Source organism: Sphaeramia orbicularis, chromosome 12 (assembly GCF_902148855.1).
Source record: "Sphaeramia orbicularis chromosome 12, fSphaOr1.1, whole genome shotgun sequence".
In the NCBI taxonomy this organism is placed as follows: domain Eukaryota; kingdom Metazoa; phylum Chordata; class Actinopteri; order Kurtiformes; family Apogonidae; genus Sphaeramia; species Sphaeramia orbicularis.
In genome coordinates, this window is record NC_043968.1 from 16,384,248 (window position 1) to 16,410,875 (window position 26,628).

The 26,628-nt window shown below is 40.1% G+C and overlaps 1 protein-coding gene across 1 annotated transcript; it reads left to right on the forward strand.

The window, feature by feature from the left end:
- The first annotated feature begins 1,774 nt into the window (after positions 1-1,774).
- pik3r1 (phosphoinositide-3-kinase, regulatory subunit 1 (alpha)) lies at positions 1,775-24,635 on the forward strand. Its single transcript, XM_030148491.1, has 15 exons — positions 1,775-2,031; positions 3,094-3,745; positions 13,433-13,525; positions 13,701-13,775; positions 13,985-14,116; positions 14,747-14,948; positions 15,367-15,449; positions 19,957-20,158; positions 20,258-20,438; positions 20,527-20,652; positions 20,734-20,876; positions 20,959-21,135; positions 21,244-21,318; positions 21,406-21,576; positions 21,751-24,635. The coding sequence occupies exons 2-15, from the start codon at positions 3,409-3,411 to the stop codon at positions 21,938-21,940; spliced, it is 2,187 nt and encodes a 728-aa protein (XP_030004351.1). The 5' UTR covers positions 1,775-2,031; positions 3,094-3,408; the 3' UTR covers positions 21,941-24,635.
- Positions 24,636-26,628: the final 1,993 nt, after the last annotated feature.

Genomic DNA, 26,628 nt, shown 5'->3' on the forward strand with positions numbered 1-26,628 from the left:
TTACATTGAAGCACTGGTGAAGTGTTTAGTGTCAAATTCAGAAGAGCAGCAGAAAAACACAGAAACATTTAGGCCAAGCTATGTTTACAGCCACTGTGCAGTCAGAGGAGAGCTCCTTTATTGAAACAAATTACACTGATGGACATTCTAAGAAACTAGTTTAAAACAAATACAGAAATGATATAATCAGTTGATGTGGTTACAGTAGGCCTGTATCTCAAAAAAATGAAATGCAGGACATCCTTCTAATTTGGGTTTGTACTTAGTAACACACAGGAGCTAAATTTAAACTTGAGCGTTCCTGTTATGTATTTTTAAAAAGTTAATGAATAGCTTACTGAGTGAAGATTAACCAACTGCAAGAAGTGAAGGAAATATCTGAAAACATGGTTACTTTATGCAATACAGACTGTGCAAGGCAAAGTTCAGGGCAAGTTTTATGTAATGTCCTACTCTCAACCTGAAGTTATAAAATATTAACAATCCAATCCATTACATTTTCTGTCTGAGAATCTAGCAGAGGTGTAATTTGGGTAACTCCAGGATAGCAGATGGGTCACCAGAGCCTGACTATTTAATAAAGGGGGGGTGAGGTGTGTGCTGGCAGAATAGGGATTATATGGTCTGGTGGCTCAAATTTTAATTTCATGATCTGGACTAGAAATGTGAAATCCTGTCTGCAATATGCACTGTACACTGAGCACAGTTTGGTCTGTTGAGTGAAAGAAAGAAACATAGATCTTATTTTGTACATCAAACACAAACACAGCATAAGACAATTTGGTTCTATTTTCTTGCTGAATTAACTGTTAGATGATAGAGAACAGGCTGTTGCAATAGTTGTGAACTGAATTTTAAGGCAAATGCGTTAATGCGGTTCAAGGAGATATGTCATGGTGCATTTTGTCTGAGCGTCATATGATGTTACAGCACAATTTGAAGTTAGTCACTATTGATTTCAACACAGATTCCCCAGTTTTCTACAGTCCTTCCTCTTTTCTGAGTGATGAAGGCCACTGATGCCTATGTGACTGCTGAGCACTTAAAAGGGCCGAGCTCTGGCACAAAGCTGCTTACAGCTTCTTTTAGCACAGCCGGGACAGTAGGGTTTACACTTGATAGGGGATTTCTACAAGCCAGCCCTCTTTCCCTACCATAATTAGGCCACCCACATTCACAGACATGTGCCTCAGATGGTGAGCCTGTAAGATTTGGGGAGCTTCCACACTGAGAACATGTAATGATTTATTGTAAAAAGACACAATAAAAAACTTGGAACATGATTATGTGCTTTGCTGTTGTACTTCGTTTATACCCATTCCCTTGCTTTACACATTAACAGGTATTCAAAAGAAACATTTTATGAAAGCATGGAAAAAAATAAACACAAAAACGTTTGTTTGTCAGTGATACTACAATCTAAACTCTGTCGTTTGTCAATCTTTTAACACTTGGCAGAACATCAGATCTTATGATAGCTCTAACATTTTTTATGCTCAAAATGGTCTGTATTAACTAAATATAAATTTACATGAAAAGGTGCTGAAATCATTGATCAGAAGAGCCATAGTTGGCTTACTATACAGATTGCGTGCAGGAGTTATGTAATTTCCATACGTGGTTCATGTTGCGTGCCAGAGTACATGAGGTGGGAGTGTCCGCCACTGCAGGCACACTGATTGGCTCGCTTGTAAGACGTAAATGATTGACATAGACCTGAACCAATGAGCGGTCGTGCCTTGGTCCTGGCCCTCTCTGGCCGTTGAGTCGACGTTCAAGGCAGGGTTTGTTCGGGACGGCGAAACGGTGCCGTTATGTCGACGATCTGTGGGTTGTAACAGTTTGTACAGCTTGTTAAACCGGATTTAACCCCAAGCGGATGACTTTTTGTGCTCAAATGTGCTTGTAAAGGATCTTACAGAGTTGCACCTTTTTGGTTCTACACTACAACTCTGAAGTTTCACGAAGTAGAAGCGTTTTAGTTGGAAGAAGAAGACTCGGTGGACTCGCCTGTGGATCCCTGCAGACCTCGTATGTATCCTCACTGCTATCTAAGCTAGCTAAAACAGCTATCAAAGGGTGGTTTAGAAGTAGTGTTAAAAATAAAGTTATCATTTAGAAATAAGGAGACAAAAACTGAACATTAGAAGGTAGAGCTAGTTAACATAGCGTTAAGTTATCTATATCTTAAAATACTTTTTGCCCTTGAGTTAAATACCAAGACTACAACTTGCCGATTCTTTTGTCTGGTGTTTCCCTTTCGTTTTATTATAACTTTACTTGCCTCCGTCATTTACTTTTGTCAAGTTAGTATCGCAAAGTGATGTTAAATCCGAGTGTATTTCCAGCAGACGGCTAACTAAGGCCAGTCGTTAACGCCAACTAGCTAGCAGGCTAACGTGTACTAGCTAGCTGGCAGCAATTATGCTCCCTCGACATTTCTTCAGACATGGTGCGTTACTGCGTTTAGTCGCTCTAAAACTTTTGTAGAATAGCATGCAATCGTGCAAACGTATCAAAAGTGCACAAGCTAGGGGTCTAACATCTTTTTCGAACGCTAAGCATTCACAGGAGATGCCTATAAAAGTCGTTTAATAAGTGACAGCTCTGTGAATGTACGCTGTCACGGATAATGCTAATGTTAGCCACCACGCTGGCTTAGGAACACCGAAGTTGATCCAGTGTGCTGAGAACGCAATTCAGTTCATTGAGGCATAGTAAAGCGATTTGTCATCAGCTATGTACGTGACTGAGTAGTTGTAGGAGTCACCTTAAAGTACAATTGAATAAATAGCTATACAGCATTAGAATACTGTGTAACAAACTATTAAACTACATCAGTATTGACAGTGAATAGTGAAGTGTATTGTAAATTCTTGGCTATATGCGTACTGTGTATTCCTAGTGTACATCTTACTGTGTATATATTTAATTTATGTATTTGATGAAATTTTACAGTGGGTTTTAGACAAATCATTGACGTTCTTGTATGATTTTGTCGTGTAAGCTCGGTCTTGGAGCATGCCGCTTTATGAGTGAGATATTATTGTCTTATGCAACATGTTACAAATGGCCTGCACTCTCATCTTACAGGTCTGCATTCTGAAGATCACAGCTGCAGGCCATTTACTGATGGGTACATACTGTGAGGCAGCACACCAAGAGAAGTGCAAATCATTCAGAAGAAACAGGAACTGTGAAAGAATGAAGACAAGCTAGATGATTCCAGAGAACTGAAGAGCACTATATTTTGGTTGGACATCTGCACGTTTAAGTAATTTTAACTTGTAAATGTGTATGTGGACTAAAGGCATTCTTAGAGAAACCTGAAAAGTAACTTTGCTTGTTGAACTGCTATCAAGTCAGGGGCTCGTCTTCAGAGGAACACTGTGACACAAAGTGATCAGAATGAGTGCGGAAGGATATCAGTACAGAGCGCTTTATGAATACAAGAAGGAAAGAGAGGAAGACATTGATCTCCATGTGGGTGATATTTTATTAGTGAGTAAAGGAGCTCTGGTGGCACTTGGGTACACTGATGGGCTGGAGCAGAGGCCAGAGGAGATTGGCTGGCTGCCTGGCTTCAATGAAACCACTCAGGAAAAAGGGGACTTCCCTGGGACATATGTCGAGTACATAGGAAAAAAATGGATCTCTCCCCCCACACCCAAGCCAAGACCCCTCAGACCCTTACCTGTAGCTCCAGGCTCCTTCAAGGCGGAGGCAGACTCGGACTCGGATCAAGGTGAGTTTCACACCAGATGACAATATTTTTCTGTCTGTCACATTTGCTTTTTGTTGTTGTTTTAATTTAACAACAATGAGAAACTTCTTTTAGTTTTTTTTTATCTAAATTAAGAACAGGAAGCAAGCAGTGAGTGAGATGGAAGCAGGGAAATAAAATGCTGCTTTGGATCACTTATCAGACAGTAATTACAATAATCCAGCATAACTGAAAAGTATTTATTTATGTAGTTTACCTAAAAACTGTACAGAACTAGTTGAATCATATTTTGTAGTCTATTACAGTGGAATTCAGTGTCACTGAGGGGATGAATGTTTGGTATACTTTGTAATTGGGTATACAAAACATTCTTTTTCCCTTCATGTAATGATGAATAAAGTCGGTCAACTCATCTACCATAAAAGAGATTACTGTTTAAACAGTTTTAAACTGTAGTGTCACATGTTTACATGTTACGACAAATTTATCACTGTTTGACTCGTTCCACTGCAGACAGCAGTATGTGTAAATGTATCTTAAACTGCATATGATACTCATGCATTTCTGAATAAATTCAAAGTGACTCTGGATTTTAAGTACTGAATGAAGCTGAGTTAGTGTTGAATGGCACTTGAAACTCAGTGAGAATGAAGCCTGAGAATTGGATTAACGTTGGTCATTGTGATAATGGAATGAAGCAGAAAAGTCAAGATTTCATTTGCTAAATTATGCTGTGAAAATACAGACTTGCAACAAAGATCTAGATACAAGTTGCTAAAGTAAGAAAGTTGCTGACGTTCGCAGTCTTTGATAACAAGTAGCTGTGCTCAGTACTGTACAGCTGCACTAAATGTGAACTGCAGTGCAATCCCTCTGGACAATGGTGCTGGGTTGTGTTCAGGCTATAGTACACCAGAGCATCTTGTACTAGCCATATGTTGCAAGCAGGGGATATCATCTGTGTCTCTCCTCAGGACCCATCTTAAGGGGATATAATTCCCTTACCAGTGATGAGACAGATTATTCTTTTCATTGCTTTGGTTTATCTTGGTACATATTTGCACATACTACTATTAACACATATTATTTATAAGTAAAGTAACGGTAGCTGTGTTGTCCTTAGAAATGGATTCAGGTCACCTTTTTCTATACCTTTTGTTCTTTTATTTTCTTGTTGCGTTTCAACATGGAGGCGCACAAAACTAAATCTAAATCGGAGTTACTGTTCAGGCCACAGCTCTGAACTACAATTACAACAGCCAGTTTAAAGACACAGTTGGCTTTCCTGAATGAGAACATAAAACTTTTTGCTCACCTAAAGAGCAGCTGTAGTTGCCAGGTTTCTAGTTTCTGCCCTTTGTGGTCCGATTGTGAAATTCTTTGCTGTGGTTTGCTGGGTGAGAGAGGAGCTGTATGAAGGGGGCATGTGTTGAATGGCTGTGTCGTGGTTGAGTGGCAGTGCTGAGCCTGGAGCGAGTGTGAATGTAGCACTGGGAGAAGAAAAGTCTCTGTGTCCTGGGCTATGAGAGCCACAGAGAGGGGGAGAGAAGGGGCCCTGAGGTTGTGGGTATGGGAGAGAGAGCCTCCGTGCTAGCTAAAGGGTCAGTGTAAGGGATAGTGTGCAAAAGGATCAGAACTGAAGGGGAGCTTGGGGGTTTAGGCAAGGGGGAGCCTCGGGGAGGGACTTGGGCCCTTCATGCTCAAGGGGGCTTTGAAGAGGGGCTGAGGGCTCCGTGATGGAGGCTGTGCTCTTGTTGCTCCCACAGTGTTTGTGATTTATTACCCACCACCAAGGGATCTTGCTCCCTTCCTCCTACTCCTTACCCCCCACCCTTTTTTTTAATGTTTTGATAGTTCCTACAGTCAGCTCTGGTAGGGGGAAAGAGGTGGAGAATGGAGGTTTGGAAAGGGGCCTCTCCTCTCTGAGCCACAGGGGTTTACATGAGTGTAGCAGATGTGGAAGAGAGAAAGAGAGGGCTGGGCTGGGAAACTATTCCGCCTCATTCCAGCTCTCTGCCTTTTTTTTTTTTTTTAACATTAAAGTGTTGCTCCTTTTCTGGGCCTCTCTGTTGAAAGAATATACATGTGTTTGGCCCCGCTACGCAGAAGGAACTTGGAGATTGAGATCCGTTTGCTTGTTTGACTTCATATTGAAACACAGCCATGCTTCCTGCAGTCTATTTTCACAGCTTTTTTGTTACTTGTCACATAATTTTAGTCTTTGAACAATTTAGAGGCAATGATTTGTTTCGCAACAAAGCAGATGCAGACCTTAAGGACATGACAAAGAATGCAGACTGATTTGCAAAATTATAAATAAAGTTAAAATAAAGTTTTGGTTTGCTGTGCATGTCAAGATTATTAGGAACATGCATTTTTATGATAAAATGTGAATGTAAGTGTTTTGAGTTCTCAGCGTTCAATTTTGTGAACTTAATTCAGGAGTTTCCCATTTTATGAATTATGCACACACACCATATGTGTTTTTGAAGTAGCAAATTACAGAAAACTTCTGGTTTTCATGCTAGAGAACAGACACCATATTAACCTGAATGGACTCGCAAATGGCTTTTTAAGAGCTGTTTTCTGTTATTTCAAGGATTTGGTTTCTACATTAATGAGCAGATTTTCTCAGCTATCTTCTACATATTGTAATAATAAAAGTCCAGTGTCATGCAAAATGCATAGTTTTTAGACAAATAACGCAAAACGCCAGCGCACCACCAAAGCCTTCCACAAACCTAGGGAAAATCCTGTAATTGCTTGTCATTATCCGTCAGTCAGTCTCAGCAAGCATTCTTCTAAATGGTAGAGAGAAAAGTATGAATAACTGGTTGTTACTCTACATCCTCTCACAGGGTTCAGTCTGCATGCTCAGTCTTGTTGAAGGAAATATTTTTATGCTATCAGAGTATCTCCTCTCACTTGTCTGGGGCTTATCAGTATGTGTTCAGCAGTCATGTACCTTTAAATTACAATAGTTATTTCTATGAAAAGGTGCCATAGGTAATGCAGAATACTAATATTGGCTTGTTTAACTATGAATCAAACGCATAAATGTGTGTTTATTGCTAGTGATATTGTGCAATAGAGTGAGTGGAGTCTATGATGAAAGGAGAAGAGTTGGCTGTATTAGGGAGATTGTTGCATGGAGAGTACTCTGCATAGCTGGAGATTGAGATAATGTAGCTCTCCTTCTGTGGGCCTCTCTCAAATTCAGGCTCACATCTGCTGTATTGAGCACTCCTTCTGTCAGAACTGTTGATTTTCCTCTGCAAGTGCTACACTTATCTTTTAAATCAGGCACATAGCAGCATTGGTTTTTCTTTAGCTTACTATATCCTTACACTCTGTTTGCCAGACAGGAAAGATGACTACATTGACCTAAGTTAATGGCAGAGTGAACACAGCTGAAGTTTTATGCCATGATAGTTTGCTCTGATGTGGTGTTCTCTGTAGAACTAAAAGGCAGCTGGGATGAGGAATGTGTTGGCGCTTCTTTGGTGCACACAGACTGCACGGTAGACTGATTTGTAGCTTTGTGATGAATCAGTATTGTGCTAAGTGCTGATTGCAGTAACTTGGTGCACAATGCAGCTGGACAATAAATGGTTGCACACTGAATAGGACCCCAGCGATTCCTGTTGTACGCCACCATTGTGGTCAGTGTCTGTACTGCTGCTGTGAGGCTGATCTGTCTAATACAGCTTTAGTTGACTTTTTAAGTAGTAGGTAGTTATAACTAGGTCTGGAAGGTGTACTGCTCTGGAATACCAGTCAGTTTTTGGTATGTTTGTTTGATTTAAAAGGTTAAAATTTGTCTGTTCTATTGCCCACATTAGAATGAGTAGGGGCAAGGGCAGCAGCAAATCTGTATATGAACATTATGCTCAAGCTGGATTTAAATATATTTTTTGTTCTTCATAGTTTATGACATTATGCTATAACGCTGAGGAGAGTAGATGGAACTTCCCTCATGATTCCTGTTATTCCTCTTTGTTTATGTCTGTGCAGTTTTCTTTAAGTGTCAGCAATTTTTCAACAGGAGCATGACAACGGACACGAACATCTTCTAGAGTCCTCGGAACACAAGGGAAAAAAGACAGAAGTTGACTTAATGTATTTATCATGTTCAGGCACATGCAGTAGATGTCAAAACTCTTCATCTAACCAAGTCACTCAAGAAATCTGTCAACTAATTCATTTGTTACATGCGTCAAATGATCAGTGGTCGTGTCGTTTCTTTGCTTTGCTTCTCAGATTGTTAGAAAACCTTCACACATTATAACTATTTTAACTAATATCATAGTTTTTATTTTAGTTTTTGTAATTTAGGGCTTCTATAAAATCAACAATGTAATTTGAGTTCTTTGTAAAAATGCATTAATGTGTAAATCTAGATGAAGTGGTTTTGTGAGCATGAAAGTGTGCAACTATTTCATTACTTGATTGTGTTCAGAGGCTGAAGTCTGCATTTTCAAATCTTCTTTACTGGTGTAAGAGCATGTCTGCTAGCAGGATTAAGAAAGAGAGAGAGAGACGGAGAGAGAGAGGGACCAAGGCAGGGAGACGCAGTAATGGGTGAGTTAAAAGGTGAGATTAGTGAGAACCCTAAAGTCAAGGGACACAGAAAAGGTATTTGAAATATGTGATTTATTAAAGGAACAGGAGGGGGAGGTGGACAGGCCAGTGTACGTACTGTGTAAGCCTCGTGCTGTGGAGGTGTGGCGTTACATAATGCTTTGAAGGAGATAGATTAGAGGATCGCTACAAAAGTCCTGCTGTCTTCAAGATTTTATATTTTGGCTTTTCCTTATTATGTTACTTTTTAGTGTTCAGTCTATTTTGTGATGATAATGATGTAGTGTTTTTCACACTACACTAATGGCTCTCATGATAGAGATATTTAGTTGATGATTACTTGATGCACAAATAATGGTCATTAACAATTTAATCATCTTTTTTGGTCAATTTTATGCTAATAGTATAGTAAAAGCTTAATTGTAGTTTATACAGTTTTTGTACACAAACTGTACACCTAATGAAGAACAGCCATTTATCGGCTTTGTTAAAAGAAAAAAACTTCACGGGACAAAGAGAAAGAAATTATTGGCAATAACAGGTAGTTAAACATTGTGAGAAGAAGGTTGATGTATGAGGTGATGTCACATTGTTGTGCTAGCCTCAGAAGCTGGAAAATGAGTTAGAAGCAATTATGCAAATGACATTTCTCTTAGTGTTGTCCATCTGTTGACTTTGTAATCATTGACACGACTGACTATGCTCTGTTGTGTATATTGTTGTGTTGCAAGTCATACTCATTTGTTTTTCCACACACAAACACTAACAGTAAATCTAAACTTGAATTGTTGGCATGGAGTTCCAGAGAAAAGATGACAGTAATCATGTTTGAATTGTAGCACGGTTATTTGAAAGCATTTCATTCAGTTTACAGAAGAAAGACTGTATTGTGATACATGTTGTTACCATATACCACAACCCTAAATGATTGCTTGACTAAGGAAAACTCACCCCAATTCTGTGTATTGCGACCCCTTCACTGCATCTTTTGTTTTTGTCTAAATCTCTTTGGGGAGTGAAGAAACACAGAAGAGAAAATCAGTTTTAGGAGGAATGAGAAGACCTTTCCTCTAATCTGGAGCAGCGTCTGTTTTTGATGACGATATCACAGATTATCTGATGGTAGTCTGCTCTTTAGGTTGGAGGACACATTAAGTAAAAGTTTTTAAAGGCTGATATACTTTTAATAGCGCTGTTGATGAATTCATTTTTTAACATTTCTGGAAATAACTTTACGAGATACAGAATAGATTTTCTATTCAATTTACTAATTAAATGATGAACCAGAACACTGATGTGGTTCTCCTCTTAATTGTCTGTCCATTTCTATATTAAATTTCAGTGATGTGTTTTCAGATCAGTCTGATCAGTTGGATAGGGTGTGAGGAAGGATCATCGAAACTTCTGCTTTATCAGTATCGCATATTAAGCATCTTAGATTTTACTGAACCATGCACAACCCTTTCAGTTTGCAGTAGAGCAAGATATCTAATGTAAACGCTCTTTAAAGTTAGAATGGATGAAATGTGTTGAAACACTGTAGCTCTGTAAAGGTAATCCAACTCTGTAAGTGTTTCCTATGTCCATTTGTCAGTTTGTATGGTGATGACTGATTCACAGACAGTTGCTCTTGAAGAAACTGTGGATATTTGTTTTGGGTTTTGTGCTTCATTTATGCTCTGTACTTTATAGGGTTAATTGTCAAGCTGTAGCAACAGCCTCCTCATTGGCCGTCACCCAGACTCTGCAGTACATTGTTCTTCCTGCAGGAGGAGACATTGCCCTCCCTTTCTGACTTATTTGAGCTCAAGCTGTAGTATTCATTGACACCTTGTGAAAGCTTGTTCAAGGATATGATGGCATCCCATACAAATATGATTAAAACATCTTTATTAAGCAACTGAACACTGAATAGTACTGTGTTTGGTTCATTATTTGTTCAGTTTTATGTAAAAAGTGGTGTGCATCTCTAAACTTCAGTATTTAGTATTTTTCATGACAGATTTTCTTCTTCCTGCTCTATGCTCTTGGGTGCAGTTTGGTATGTTGTTCTTTCCATTGGTTATCAGTTTTTACTGACATGCCTCAACCAGACCTCTGTCAGACGAGAAGAAATGGCATAACCTGAAAATGCTGGTTACTTGAGTAGGCCTTCTAAATTTATCCAAAGTGTATGCTATCTTTAGTATGTCCGTGGAGCCCCAGGCCTGTCCTGCCCACAGTCTGTGGTTCGTTCGGTTCAGACATACCGTTTAAGCCGTAGAGATTGTCCCCCACACCACAGCAGCACCAGTGGCAGCTGCATCAACTTCCCTAACGTGCGGTTGTCTGACTGACTAGTGACTGGCTGAGACCTTTTGGGATATCATGAGAAGGTCTGCCAAACACGCAGGCTTGTGGAGACACGTCCAAGGGGCCCCTGCCGTTTCTCCCCAGTTGCCACAGAAACCATCTTTGAGTACAGGAAGAGAATTTGAACGGTGTGTGTTGATGTTCATAGGCCATCACCTGTTATTAACCAGGCAAAACAACATCAGTACATCGTGTCCTTTGTCATGTTGCACTTAAACAGTGTTTGGCTATTTTGACATGTCCATGCTTAGTGATTGCAGACAAAAAAGACTTGAGTACAATCAGTTTATGTGTTGTGCCAATTCTAAACATTTCTGAACAACGTTGTGAAGCTAGCTATAAATACTGTATTTGTGTGACTGTGATCGAAGCCATTGAGTTTTTGGTAGCATTATTAGCAGAATAAAAAAAAAAAAAACATTGTGGCTGTTAAATCTTCTTCAGTTTTCATTTCCATGGATACCTTTGACCTGGAACATATTGATTGTTTGATCTTATGCCAAGACATCTCAGGAACCATCACTGATAGCTGGAAACATGTCTGTCATATTTTGTCTGCCACTTGATACAATTCCATTGGTGCCGAAACTATCACATCGTCGACAGTACTAAGAAGCAACTCTATCTCAGCCTGCTCCGTGTCACTCATAGGCCAGCCATGGAGAGTAAATAAACACAAGGCGCTGGGTCTTTTTGAAGAAGCATCTTGTTTTAGTTGCTATGCTCAACTGATAGAAGACATGCACAGTCAATCCTTTGTGTCTGTATATGCAACATAGGGGTGTCACCTGTTATTTCTTCTTTTACATTGTGATTATTTTGGCATATATTGCATTGGCAATACAAGTTGTGGTTTTCGGGAGAATTGTAATTTTTGCATTTTATTTACCCCCCCCCCCCCCCCGTGGTCTACACTGAACAAGTGTCATCCATTACATCTAGAGAATACATGGTGTCTTTGTAGGATCACAATGCTTCATTTATAAATAGATTTTTTATTTTGCTAGACATTTTATGTAGGTCAAAAAATTCCAGTGCATTCTGGACATTGCACTTGGCCACATTTTGTCAGTAATGTTTTCCATAATTGCTCACCTCTACACTTATATGAAGAAGTTATGGTTAGTTAACTTTTTGATTGGATGAGTTTATGAGTGTGCAAGGGTATAAATTTAACTCCAGGTTATGAATTCAGTTCTCAGAAAAAGATTGGATGCAGAACGGCAGCCGTGTTAGATATCTCAGCTGGGAGAAAGGTTACACTTAAAGGTGTGCAATGGCAGCACTGCGTGTCTCAATCTCTATTTAGGGAAACTTTGGCGTTCCATCTCAGAGTTCACTACTTCTGAGAAAACCCCCCTCCTTCTCTGCAGTTCCAATAATGTCTTCCAGATGAGCAGTTGTCCTACATGGAGTTCTGTGTGTTCAGTGGTTAGAAGGATTTTGTCAATCCACTTTCTTCACACGCAACATGCTAGCCAAAGAGGATGTGGATTTGGATAAAGTGGTTCATTATTTGCTTGATTGAACACTCTTTGGTTGAAGAGGTTAGTTCCTCAGACTGGCATTTAGGATCAATGACACCTGCAAATGCCTGTCTCTGCCAGATTTTTTTTTTGAAAAAGTAATAATTTTAAGTTAGAAAAAAGTGGTTCCAGAAAGGTTCCATTCATAATTTCTGAGCATTTTGAAAGTGCACACTCTGCTGAACAGTTGAGCCTTTCAGAAAAGAGCCTTTTCAAAATACACCTTCACAAATCCAAATAAAATCCCTGCCAGCCCCTTGATCCTTTCATGTCCACACCTGGGGACAAAGTTCTAAAGAAAATGTAAGGAAAAACTCAGACCTGGCTTACCTCATATCACAGGCTATTTGCTTAGTTCCCCAGTCCACCAAGCCCTAACTTTAGTGCTCAGCACCTTCTGTTCTTGAATCAGTCTGCTGTAAATACTCATCTTTTACTCTTGAAGGCAGGGGTTTGGTCTTGTACCTGCTGGCTTTGAAGTTCTCAGTAGTTCATAACTTACACACTCAATGACGCCTTGTTGGTTCGGATTAATTGCAGCCCTGGCTGTTGAATGTCACATAGACCTTCATCACAACTTCTGTCGACCGGCACAGGGGCACACACCTAATTTAACTACCAGAAAAGGTAGTTCATCAGTCTCATTTGTGTTCTGTTTAAACTCTGATATTAAAATGGGCCAATATGAAATGCAAAATGTCCTGTAGATTGTGTACATAATAAACACATTGATGCCATTATACATTAAAGAAGTGGGCCAAGTGAAATCTGCTTGGAGTCATAGTGTTTTGAAAGAGGTCTTGAAGCTATGATTGTGAACTTGTTGTGGCTAAATTTAACAGCAAGTCAAACAAAGCCTTCCTGTGATTTCATATACTAAAAGATATTCATATATGAGAAATGACAAATGTTTAGGCTTCGAGTCAAGAACAGCTTCTACTGTTTTACCAGTATGGTCCTTTTATTTTAGATGTACAGTAAATTCTCCCACCATTTACTTGTAGGTATGCAGATGAAATTTGTTGCATTCATCATCATGAACGTAGCAGCAGTTTAATCTCGGCTTAATACAGAAATGTAGATTGAATGTTGTTTGATTTCCATTGTTTGCAAAGGATTGTCTTGTTTTAAATAGTTGAAATTATATCCAGTAGGTCATTGTCATGCATCAGATGAAGCGCACAGCATAAATGTACGTCAGCACAGCATATACCCTATTTTAATCACAGAAATCTGCTCTTTCCTCCAGGCTTCTGTCTGCTGGACTTGACAGAGCAGTTTTCCCTTCCAGAGACGGCTCCACCTTTAATGGCCAGACTGCTGGAAGCTATCGAGAGGAAAGGTGAGCTCCACAGACAACTTAAAATCACTCAATTTGACACGCACTTGCACATCACTGTATTGTAATGCGCCTCTTAATACTGAATCTGCTTTTGTTTAACCTTGTTAAACAGAACCACAAGAACCTCCTGGTATTTTGAATAAGTACTAAAACCATGTTTCACTCTTACTTGCAGGTCTGGATAACCCAACATTATATCGAACATTTACTGCTGGAGGTGGACTTGAAGTCAGGCAGTATTATGATTGTGGTAAGCAGCTTTTGTATCCCCCTTTGTCAGCTTTATGCTCTTTGCTTGATGCATTCATTAATAGTGTGAGGGGAAACTAGCATTATGTCACCCTCGCACTCTGGGATAAAAGCAGAAAGCAGTTGAAAAGTGCTGAACGTGTGAAAAATACTTGGGTGTGTTGCATGTACGGTTTGTTTACTTATGTGGGTATGTGTATGTTTTCCCAGATCCTCCCACAGCTGACCTGGATCAGATCGAACTTCCCATCCTGTGTGATGGTCTGCGGAGGTACTTGCAGGACCTTCCGCAGCCCATAGTCCCCACTGCAATATATACTCAAATGGTCCACACTGCCAAAGGTGAGAGCAAATACCTTTACCTTAGTTTCTGTGATGATTCATGTACTATAAAGTCGGTGTTAAAGCAGAAGTTGTGACGTAATGTACGTCTGCGCCACTACAGGGAGCATTGAACATTCAGTACTTTGAACCTGAAACCACAAGACCTTGTTCGTGCCCCTCAACTCTTACTTACATTTGTTTATTTTGGCTTTTTTACAGCATTTCTTGTTCTGTCTTTGCTAAGAATGTGGTATATAATCAGTGTATTATGTCACATTCTCCCAACGTTGTGTCTGTTGCAAGCAAGAGCAAAATTCTCTCACTCATTGCTCTGTCAGACTGCATTCTCTTGCTGTCACAAGGCCAGAAACAGGATATCTGTGGTTAATAGGAACTAAAACAAGCCTGAAAGTGTATCTCTAGCATCTCTGAGCAGCCAATCACCTGCCAGTGTACCTTACGCTCATTGTCAACCGCACAGTCTCTCTGTGGTTTTCAGACCTATCTGCACATGATGCCTTTTTCCATCTCTTCATTGTTTAAAAGAACTTTTCATTTAATGCTCCTCTTCAGTTGAAGAAGAGTTTAACGCAGGATCAGTTTTTCACGTCTCACTGACCCCACGGTCATTCTCGTCTGTTTCAACAGAGGTGGTGAATCCTGAGGAATGTGGCCAGCTGCTACGTCGCCTAGCCAGCACCCAGAGCCTGCCTCCTCAGTATTGGCTCACTCTCCAGTGTCTGCTAAGGCATTTCGCTAGGGTGTGCCAAAACAGCTCCAAGAACCTTCTGAGCGCCAGAGCCCTGGGCGAGATCTTCAGCCCTGTGTTTTTCAGACAACAGGCCACCAGGTGGGTGTCAGAGCAGCACGCCTCAATTCTGCACAGTCTGGTTTGTCAAAGATAGACACTCAGGCAGCAGACAGTCTCAAGTGTGCAGGCTCAGTCATGCAATACTGTGACACACAGACTCTCAAACATGCACACTTGCAGACACACATTCATGCACCCACTCACACATACACATCCATACACACACACATGAAATGCTGTCAGAATGCAGCTAGGCACTCATGGGTTTTAGCTGCACATGGATATAGGTTGAAGCTTTTCTACTTACCAGCTGTGCATTGCAATTAAAAAAAAAAAAGCTAAGCCCGAATTGCCATCAGATTGAAACCAGCACAGACAAGCAGAGCAGCAGCATCCGTCACCTGGCTTTAAATAAAACGTACAGTTTATTGAACTTGCCTTTTTTCCACCCACGCAGCTGTGAACCAAGCCTGGATGCTCATGTCAAGATCATTGAGGTTCTTGTGACCAGTGAATGGAGTGACAGCCAAGCAGCTCCAGGTAGTTTACACTTTCACTTCTGCTTGACTTTGCTTTTGTCTTAAAATGTATTTGCTGTGGGTCTGTTTAGCAATGCGGAGTGCTGTTTAGCCAATCTGCATCAACCTAGGGCATTAGTTATGTAATTCAAGAAAAATACAGTGGTTGCTTTGTATTGCATTCATACAATTTGGATGGAGGGACTTTTTGCACCATTTCAGAACGTGGATGTGTGTTCTTCAGGGACTGAATCGCTGCAGATTAAGAGCTGAACACCCTCAGACGTGATCTAAGAATAGCTTAAAGAAAGGTGTTGTGACTTCCAGCTACTTGTTTGCATAGGATAAATTCTATAGTTAACTATTAAACAGTTGATAGCTATATGAGTAAGTACCTGTGTGGGTGTGTGGTGTGAGTGTTGTCTTCTCTAATTGTTGCATATTTCTTGGTCAAGTTTGTTACACAACAATGGTAGCTTAAGCTAAATGAGGAAGTCTGCCGGACTATTTTAATGTTTCAGATGTCTTTTTTTTTTTTTTTTGTAAATTAATACTCAATGAAATACTGCATTTGTTTTTTAAATACATTTGTAGTGTGATTATGTAGTTTTTTGTGTTTGGCTTTTAATTGTAGCAGCAATTTTCATTATTAATCATCAAACAAATCATCAGGGTGGTTACTGTTTAATTTTCACATAACACATGCGTGGGAAGGAAGATGAAATCTGTTGATAAACTCTTGCATGATGCTCTGGTTTTTCTCAGACCAGATTTTATTTCTTTGGCGATGTGATTAGCAGGTCATATGTCAAACTGAACTGCACAAAGTCCGATTTCATGGCTGGTACAGTGGTGGTGGTCTCAGTAGATGCTGCCAGTCTGGTGGTGTGTGAGTGCACTGCCTTGCGTGGCATCGTTATGTTTTTACAGTGCTAGTTAAAAGCACTGTCGTTGGCTGGCCCAGAGGCCCAGGACTGGCTGAGGCTGTTTAAACATTTTATTACCTGTTAGGGCTATTTATAATGTTGTGTGCATGGGCCACTCTCAGCTGTCAGTAATTTGCACCTGCGGGAGCAGTTTGGCAGTGGGCTGGATGGATAGATGGATAGAAAGGAATGGCAGGCGGGCAAGACGCAAAACCAAAAACGTTTAAGCTTATTTTTCACACACACATTCACAAACAGGTCGATGTCAGATAATGTTTGTTCAAATTGTTTTAGTCACAAAGATAGCAACAGGACTCACGAGAAGAAATGATATGATAGCATGCTTTGTAAACACAGCACACATACATGTACATTCTGTACATGTGTTTCTGTGAATGACCGTGTGTGTGTGAGTGTGTATAGTGTCTGCGTGCCTACTCCCAGTTACTGCGTGCCTATTTTAAGTAAGCGACAAAAGGCCCACTTAGATTTGGTTGGCTGGAAAGTCGGCCTGCTCCACAGAGCACTTCTTGTTAACCGAGGGCTGCCTCCAGTTTCTAAGGCCGCTCTCCTCCCCCCTCTCGGTCCTCCCTTGGCCTGGATCTCTGCATGTCCTCCCTGCCTCAAAGTGCCCAGCTCAGCAAATATTTGAAACTTTGCAAGTTAATCATAAGACTGAACACCCCCTGACTCCTCCTTTACAAACAGAGAAAGAGGGAGTGACCAAAGAGACGAAGAGGCACACACTCACACACACATACAGAGCTGGCACGAGTGGCTGCTTTCAGAACAGGCAGCACTGACACCAAAGCAGCTACTGCTAATCATTAACTATCTGCCTGTGTGCGAGCAGGCCTCAGTCCAGCAGAGCTCAGGAAGAGAAGGAGGTAGAAGGAGACTGAGCCTTTAACCGCACTCACAAGAGGAACTGAGCAGGCAGTCAGCTAGACTGGTCGCATGTTGCACCTGCCTCACGCCGAGCGGATTACCTGGATTTCATTAAGAACCACATAAAGCTTTAACCTTCTAAGAAAAAAAAAACCCACATTCATCTTCTTACTGGCCTGAACTGTGAAATGGAGCTTTACTGGAGAACTTGGACCTTTTGGATTTAATTTAACTGTTTGGAATAAAAGAGAAGGAACGAAGAGAAGACTCTTGACTCACTAAAACATGCACAACTTGCAACGTAAGTTTGTTGTTGATGTTCTGAATAATTTTTTTAATTTACAAAAGTGAAGTAGTGTTCTTACTGCCTCTGCCTTAAGTCTGTAATGAAAGGAGCATGGACAGAGTAAGACACAAATACCACTGCTTAAGGAAAGTCTAGAATCAGAATAATAGGTTTTTGTTCTGTAAGCCTCCAGTCATAGCTGTCAGGGAGCAATTTGCCTCTGGCAGTTGCTGTTGATGTATAGTAATGAGCTGTTCTTGTAGACTTTATATATAACTGTCCATTTCTCTGAGGCACACTGATAAATCTTAACAGTCCGGTGTAGATTTTCAGTTTAGTTTAGTAAAGAGACCTTCAAACTTTCCTGACACATAATGTATGACTACAGTGAACAGGCACACATTTAAGTTTAATTAATGCCGCTGATTGAGATGTGGCCGTTTATAATTTAAGTTTTAGTACATTGGTATGATCTGATAGAACTCTTCACTTCTTCTGTGGGCACATGGAGTCCCAACAAACCTAGAAGGACACTGTTCCACTTGAATCATTATGTTACCAAGAACCAGATCTATTTTAATAAGCCTCAGGAAATCAAGACCGCTATCCCTGTCACGGTGAGTGTCACACTGTGGGATTACAGGCGTATTTTGGTGCTCTGGGTGACGCTGACCGGGCCAGGCATTATAATTTAGCTGCGTACGTGCTGCTGCAGCAGAGCTGGCTTTGTCTTCGGTGCCAGCAGTGGGAAGGACTAAACCGCCGCACGACACACGCAGTGAGGAGGGGCTGAGCAACCTGCAGGAGAGCGAGTGGCTGAGTTAGAGAGAGAGGGGGAGGGAGAGTGAGAGGGAAAGAGAGAGAGGGGATGACAGAGGAAAAGCATGGAACAGGCTGCAGCTCCTTTTTTTCCTTCCCTCGGCTAGTGGAGAGATGCTGCACGTTTGCTGTTAAGATGGATGCACACTAGGACATAACACTGGATGCTGCAGAGAACTATGGGTTATTTTAGTCGTCTGGTTAGTGTCTCTGGCCACTTCATAGCTGCAGTGTTATAAAGAATTGAAGCAGGGAAGTAAAATGGAACAGGCTTTCAGGATGACCTCATCGCTCGCAGGAAATGAAAGATGCAGGAATGGTTGGTGACAGACCCCCAGCGTGATTGGCTGTGGTAAGTGATGTAACACGTTACTGAGCAGGCTGGCTTTAATGGCTTTTCAAATGTGTATTTGCGTAGTTAAATAAAAACCAGGTTGTTCAGCCTCTTGAGATGTATATTTACTGTCGGTCACATATTGAAGAGCTCTCTGTTCAGAAATGTGGGAGTGGAGCTGTTTCCAGGCAACAGTTTTAAAATATTCACAAGGCTGATTTTTTGGAAGAATTAGACATTTCTGTTTAAATGTGATCAGGTCGGAAGTGAGATGTGGTGTGAAAGGATGTGCTGTGTTTGAAGTGCAGGCAGGATTTTGCGCAGATTGTGAACCTGTGCATGTTGCGCCATGTCACAAGTGTAGTCTGCTAAGTGAGCAGTGCTTACCATCTGAATGAGCTCAATGAGTCCTGCAAGGCTCATTGCAGCAGGAAGGGTGTTAATGCAGGGGGACCGAACAAAGGCAGTGCAGATTTGTGGGTTAAAAATAGCCCGGTGCCTTAGCTCAGCTACTGCTAGCTTCACTGTCAAAGAGTGAGCCACTGAGCAGCCACTGCAGATTTAAGGTTTCTATGAGATCAACAGCAGCAAAGAAAAGTGTCTGTCATTAGACTTGTCTTCAAAGGCAGATCTTACATGGAATGGTTTGTCTAAACTGCTATATTAAAGCTTCAATAAGGGAAAATGATCTCCAGTTGTATGTTTCTTAAACACTAAAGCAGTACAGAGGAGCTCAGTTTTCCTTTATTCTTTGTTGTCCTTTTCTTCATTATTTATATTTAATACTGCATTTATTTTTTTAACCTTCACTTTCCCTCTAAAACAAATGATCTTCCAGCAAAACATTAATGTTAATGTTTGTTTTTTTTTTTTTTTTCATAAATATAAAAGGCAACACGCATCATGTTTGCAGCTTGGAATATTTATTGAGGTCCTTTTTTTCTTGAATGAAATTCATTCCCCCTGACTCATGCTTCGATTCTCCTCCCACTGCCTCACTGTCACCACCTTTCTCTTGGAAGGAGGAGCATTTTTCATTTCAGTCCTATTTAATCAATGGAAAAAGGCCGTGTGTGTGCCTCAGTGTGTGCGCCTCAGTGCAAGCATCTGCAAGTGCCTGAATGTCTTGAAAAGATAAAATTTAAGTGCTGGCAAAGGTTTACATGGCAATATTGAGACTCTTACAGTACAAATGAGCACATGGAGGTTCCAAACACATCGCTACACTTGAATGTACATTTATGGGATGTCTCTTTTTTTTTTGTTGTCCACACAGCTCTACCTCCAAAGCCACCCAAGCCCACACCTGTGACTAACAACGGTATGAACAATAATATGGCTCTACAAGACGCTGAATGGTACTGGGGAGACATATCAAGGGAGGAGGTCAATGAGAAATTGAGGGACACAGCAGATGGTACGTTTTTGGTGCGAGACGCCTCCACAAAAATGCACGGAGACTACACTCTGACTCTGAGGTGAGTGCTTTAACAGCATTTACTCTCATGGACATTATGCGTTATGTTAATATTATTCTGAGGGCTGTTATTTAAACTGGTTTTGCTTGTTGTTTACAGGAAAGGAGGCAACAACAAGCTCATTAAAATATTCCACCGTGATGGGAAGTACGGCTTCTCAGATCCACTGACCTTCAGCTCCGTTGTTGAACTGATCAACCACTACCGCAATGAGTCTCTGGCTCAGTACAACCCCAAACTAGACGTTAAGCTACTGTATCCAGTGTCCAAACACCAGCAGGTAAGCAGCCAGCTCAAAGAAAACCAGCACAGTAGAAATGATAACGCTCCTGCTTTTTCTTATTTACCTATAATGAATCTGTCCTCAGGATCAGGTGGTGAAAGAAGACAATATTGAGGCTGTGGGGAGGAAGCTGTGTGAGTACCACCAGCAGTACCAGGAGAAGAACAAGGAGTACGACAGGCTGTATGAAGAATACACCAGAACATCACAAGTGAGTACCACTGGAGTTGTGCTCAGGAGTTATACCACAACATGTCCAGGGCATGTACTCATGTTCCACTTTTATCTCCAGGAAATCCAAATGAAACGCACAGCGATAGAAGCTTTTAACGAAACGATAAAGATCTTTGAAGAGCAATGCCAAACACAAGAGCGGTACAGCAAAGAATATATCGAGAAATTCAGAAGAGAAGGAAACGATAAGGAGATCCAGAGGTGAGTGTTTTATTGTAGTTCACTGCAGTTTACAATAAAACTGATGGTTGGTGTTCAACACTCATCAACGCTTTTTTCTCAGAATTATGGGGAATTACGAGAAGTTGAAGTCCCGGATAAGTGAAATTGTGGACAGCAAGCGGCGGCTGGAAGAGGATCTGAAGAAGCAGGCGGCAGACTACAGAGAGATTGACAAGAGGATGAACAGCATCAAGCCTGACCTCATTCAGCTCCGTAAGACCAGAGACCAGTATCTCATGTAAGTACAGTGCTCAGCTGCTCCTGCCACTTAAGCATACACTCCTCTCTGGAGAATATGAAAATGGATCTGGCCTGGTTTTTGACGTCCACTGGTTTTCTTTTCTAGGTGGTTGACCCAGAAGGGAGTCAGGCAGAAGAAACTTAATGAGTGGCTTGGAATCAAGAACGAGAACACAGAAGAGTGAGCATCATCTACATGAAAACATTTTAACAAAGCATCAAATGCTATGCATTTGTGTACTTAAACCCCACTTTGTGTTTTTTCCAGTCAATATTCTATGGTAGATGATGATGAAGACCTTCCTCATCATGATGAAAGGTCCTGGAAACTGGGCAACATAAATCGACTCCAGGCGGAGGCTCTCCTCCAGGGCAAGAGAGACGGAACATTCCTGGTTCGAGACAGCAGTAAAGCAGGGTGCTACGCCTGCAGCGTTGTGTACGTATCAAGCTTTATTTTTGTTTACCAGCCTTTCAGGGGTAGCTTACTGACATTAGTTAGAGCTGTAACAAGGCTGTTGATTAAGAAAGTAAGCGGTCTGTGGTGGCTGTATACATAGCGCCTGCAGTAATAGAACATATTGTGACCACTGTCCTCTCTCTGTGTTTGCAGCGTGGACAGTGAGGTGAAGCACTGCGTCATCAACAAAACCCCCTCAGGTTTTGGCTTCGCCGAGCCTTACAACCTTTACAGCTCATTAAAAGAACTTGTACTTCACTACCAGCACACGTCTTTGGTCCAGCACAATGACTCTCTGAATGTGACGCTAGCATACCCAGTCTATGCCCAGCAGAGACGGTGAGGACCTGGGCGCACCCACATGGACACAAGAAAAGGCTTCATGGGAGTTGGAGATGCACGTGTTTGGACTCCGTGATTAAAACAAGGCTCTCTCGCCTCAGAAAGACTTGACATCAGAGGAAAAGACGCAATAAAGCCTGGAACATTTCAGTGACTTTGCCTGACCACAAGCAGCGGCGAGTCTGAATGTAGATTTACTTCTCTTTTGCTTTTTTGTGGGAGCACAGAAACAAGCGGAAACTGCTGAACTCTCCCCCAGCAGAGGACATTTGAGGCCTTTTCCTAATGGTGCTTGTTCTTTTCAAAGCTTTACCAGCCGGAATGTTGAAGCGCAGCAGATGAACTCTTCAGATGGATCTGTACCCACCGGCCACAACTTTGTTGTTCTACTTTGTTTTTTTCCTTTCACGTCATCTGTGTGTGTGTGTGTGTGTGTGTGTGTGTGTGTGTTTCTGCACAAGGGTTTCTGTGTATGCGGCTGTGAGTGTGTGACTGTCCATGTGACCAAAACTCATAGAATCAGGAAACTGTGTGACGTTGGGGGCTGTGTAACACATTTGCTCGTGTTAACTGTTCAGTAGCAGACCATGGATGAGCTGATAAATGTAGCAAAATGGCACTTTTAACAAATGTAATTTTTTTTTTTTCCTTTTTTTGTTTTTGAAAAGACTCCTATGGACGTTTCTGAGAAGAGCAGAATGGACATGAGGTCCACTAACTGCCCTCTTCCTGTTGAGGATTACAGTGCAGAAGTAAACTTGATCTTTACTGTGGGCAGGTGAAACTATGAATGGACTTACTATTTCATGTACATATATGAAAATGTGCAAAGTCATGAATCAAAGTGCACCATACCAAAAAAGATCAGTTCCTTTTTAGTTATACTCTGATCTGCTATGCAATTCTTTCTCCATTATTTCTTCAGAATTGTTTTATTCTGTTGCAACCCACAATATAAGCTTGTTTTATTGCTTGAAAAGTATCTTTTCCTGTGTAAATATCCAAGAGGATATTTTGTGTCAAAATGCCAAGATACAGTAAAAAGAAACTGCTTATGATTTTTAAAGATGATAATAGAAACATACTCTTTATTATAAATTACTTTATGGACTGGTATAAAGATGGAAAGATGAGTATTTTATTAGTCTTTTTTTTTTTTTTTGCTTCAAACTAATGCTCTTCTCAGGCAGAGCCTTTTGAGTATTCGAGCCGCTTCAGTCAGATACACTCGTACAGAGCTAAGCCGACATGCAGTTCTCTGTCAAAACGGACGAAGAGTGTTCGTGAACTCTGAGAACAGGATGATGGGATTTGCAATGTGAAGGATGCGTATTAACACACCTTTTCAGCCATCACCGCGAAAACAACAGTGTAGATTTATTTTGTTATAAAATATATATGTTCCCACTTAAAGATCTATGGAAGCAGGCTGGTGTTTTCAACTGCTGGATGTTGGTATTAAAGATCAATATACATCGTCCACTTGGTATTTTTCTGTATCAGAAAATCACTGTGTTTACACGGATGGATCCGCTCATTTCTGTAATTTCATGTTTCCAAAGGACAACACATGCCAGTCAAACCCTCAAAGTTCCCAAAATGTTTGCCACTGCTCAACTGCATTTTCACGCCCTGTCCTTATTTTAACTTTGACAAGTCCAGGATTCAGGTGATTGTTAAACTAACGGCAACTGGTGATTCTTCATTTATTAGATGACTGTTAGATTTTCACATCTTATCACCAGAATGACCAGTTTGTCGCCCTTGTTAGTCTCACTGATGTGGAGAAAGAAAACAAACTATAAATTAGATCACAAAATGCCATTATGAATATCTAAAGACATATTTGCAATCATAGATCTACCTGCCACCTATTTATTTAGATGTAATATTTTCTCCCCCTAAATGTACTCTGGTCAGCCCAGCTGTTTCATTTATCTTTGTGACAAATTAGTTGTAAAACCTTAAGCTGATATCATTTTGTTTATTGCTTCCATTTTCACTGACATGTCAATTTTTTACTTTGTCACTCGTTGTGGCACAAATTCTGTTTGTGGAAAATGGTCAGCGTGTGTATCCAGACTTTTAAAAGACGAGCCTCCCTCTGCTTGTATCACATTCAGTTAAAAAAATGTGGACAATAACTTTAAAACACGTTGGATACAAGGACCTTCTATTGAAAGAAGCGAAGTGTGTGTTTTGGGGGAAAAACTAGTGGAAGACACATCACAGCCTGGAATCAACTGAAGAGTTTTTTTGGCCATGACATAATTGACTACGAAGTGTAAAAAAAAAAAAGTGTTGTAGAAGTATTTGTCCAAAGTATTTCCTCCAGAAGTAACACATTGATATGAAGTGTGTGATTGGTTCTTCTAAAACAGGTCACAGATACCACATCTGTCACGTGACATTTATAGATGATCTTATTTACCTCCCAACAGATGCTGCAATGAACATTTTTGTTTGTTAATGTCTAAAATGTTGTGCAGTTCTTGGACAACATGCACCATTCTTTTCTTTGCCCCCCTCTGGGTTGTATGATTTTAGTTTTTTTTTTTTTTTTTTTTTAAAGCTCATCTTTTTTGTGGGTGTCCCAGACACAATGATTGGATTGAGATTTACCAGTGTTCCCCTTTTTTGCTTCAAATCTGTATTGGGCTTTGTTAAAAGGAAATAAAACACTTCTTTTTAAGAAACAAGCTTTGTTTGACTCTGATTCTTAAAGGAAAATCTATACATACATTTATTTCTTTAGATTTTCTCTGTATTTTCTAGTGACAGATTTAGATGCTTCGTGTTTGACATTTGCTACCAGTCCTGAAATGTTACAGACACTCGCTCACACATACTTTGAATGACAGTGGAAAGTCTTTGCCTTGTTTTACATAACATCTTTCATGTTTAAAAGGTTCAAATTCCACAGACGTGACTGTCATACCAGAGAACAAAACTGGAACACAATGTGAACTTGGACAGTTTTAGGAGTTTATATCCACAGCTATTCCTGTCAAGCCTGAACCTCTGGCTGTCATCCACTGCGCTGAGATGGGAATGCAAAATGCTCTTTACTGTACCGCAGTATTTCCAAACTATTGCTTTATATCAATACTCATAAAAATAGAGTATATTTCTCTCCTATATATTTTCACAGCCACATCAACTTCTTGGTCGATCTGTTATAACCTTAGTGTGTGTTTGTCAGATTTTGCAATGCATCATTTAACCCATAAGGACCCAGTGCTACTTTTGTGTCAGTTCCCACATGAATTTTTCTCTTTATTTAACTTTTCCTAGTTATTTAAGTTATTTATCACCATTTATTGTAATATTATGATCTGTATTTTGCTTTTTTTTTTTTCTCCAATGAAAATCAGGTATTTTATTATATTTATTTCACTGATCATGTAGATGTGCATAAATGCTCAGATTAAAGTTGATTATCATAATATCAGAAACAGAAAAATGAAGAAAATGTGACTTTTTCAACAAAATATAACATTAAATGATCATAAACCCAGTATGTCCATCCACTGTCATTGATCCAACTCTATGGGTTTTACTGATCAGTGTTGTAGATGACAGTGTTTCCACAGTAACTACGGAGCCTCTGAACGTCCAAATAGGTCATATCTGATGACAATGAAAAGACGAATAACTGTATTTTACACCAATTATTTACATGGATTGATAGGATTAGCGGATCAACAGGGATTAAACAGTGTAGGTCAGTAGATGGTGTCTTTATGGGTCTTTATGGGTTAAGGTTAAACTAAAATGGTGCTTAAAGTAATTAAAATTAATGCCACACTGACTGGCTACACCTATAAAATACTGCTTACATGTAAACTAATGACACGGTAATGAAGCATAGTTTGATTTTGCTTTATAATATACACATGCTGTGTATTATGTATTATTAACAGGAAAACCTGTGCAAAAGTCTAACCCACCTTTAGCCTTGCTTTTGCAGGGCTGTAATGAGCTACATACTCACATATTTGTGCAGCATGAAGGCACAGGAAAATATGTGCATAGTATTTTTAAAAAAATCTGAACTATATGACTAATCGAGGCTTCAGACAGTATTTAGTGTCAACCCCATTCTGGAGACAAAAAAACATTTGACACATGATGAATGAAACCTGCTGTAAATAATACACCAGAAGATGAGTGCTGTAAATCTCACGTTGTCTGCATACGGCACGCCAAGTGTCTCACTGTGGAGGTCACACTGAAGACTTGATACTTAGTAGAAATGTTTTTGTTGTTTTGTTTTTTCCTGGAAGTTTAAAGCTGTTTTCATGTCAAAAGCATATTCGAGTTGTGCCTTGATGCAGAGACTGTGCGTAAGTGCACAATGCAAAAATCAAAATGAAAAAAAAAAAGTTTTTTTTTTTTTTTTTTTTAATTTTATTAGTGTACTTTACTTATTTTTAGACAACAGATATTGAAAATCTTTTTTCAAGAAATCTTACCAAGAGAATTTTTACTTGTTCCATTGGCTGATTTTTTTATTTTTTATTTTTTGCTTAATCCAACCTCTTTTTTGATTGTTCTGTTTTTGCTTAATTCAAGCAAAAAAAATCTGCCAATGGTATAAGTGAAAATTTTCTTGGTAAGATTTCTTAAAATAAGATTTTCAAGATCTATTGTCTAAAAATAAGTTTGTATATCTCACTTACAAATTCT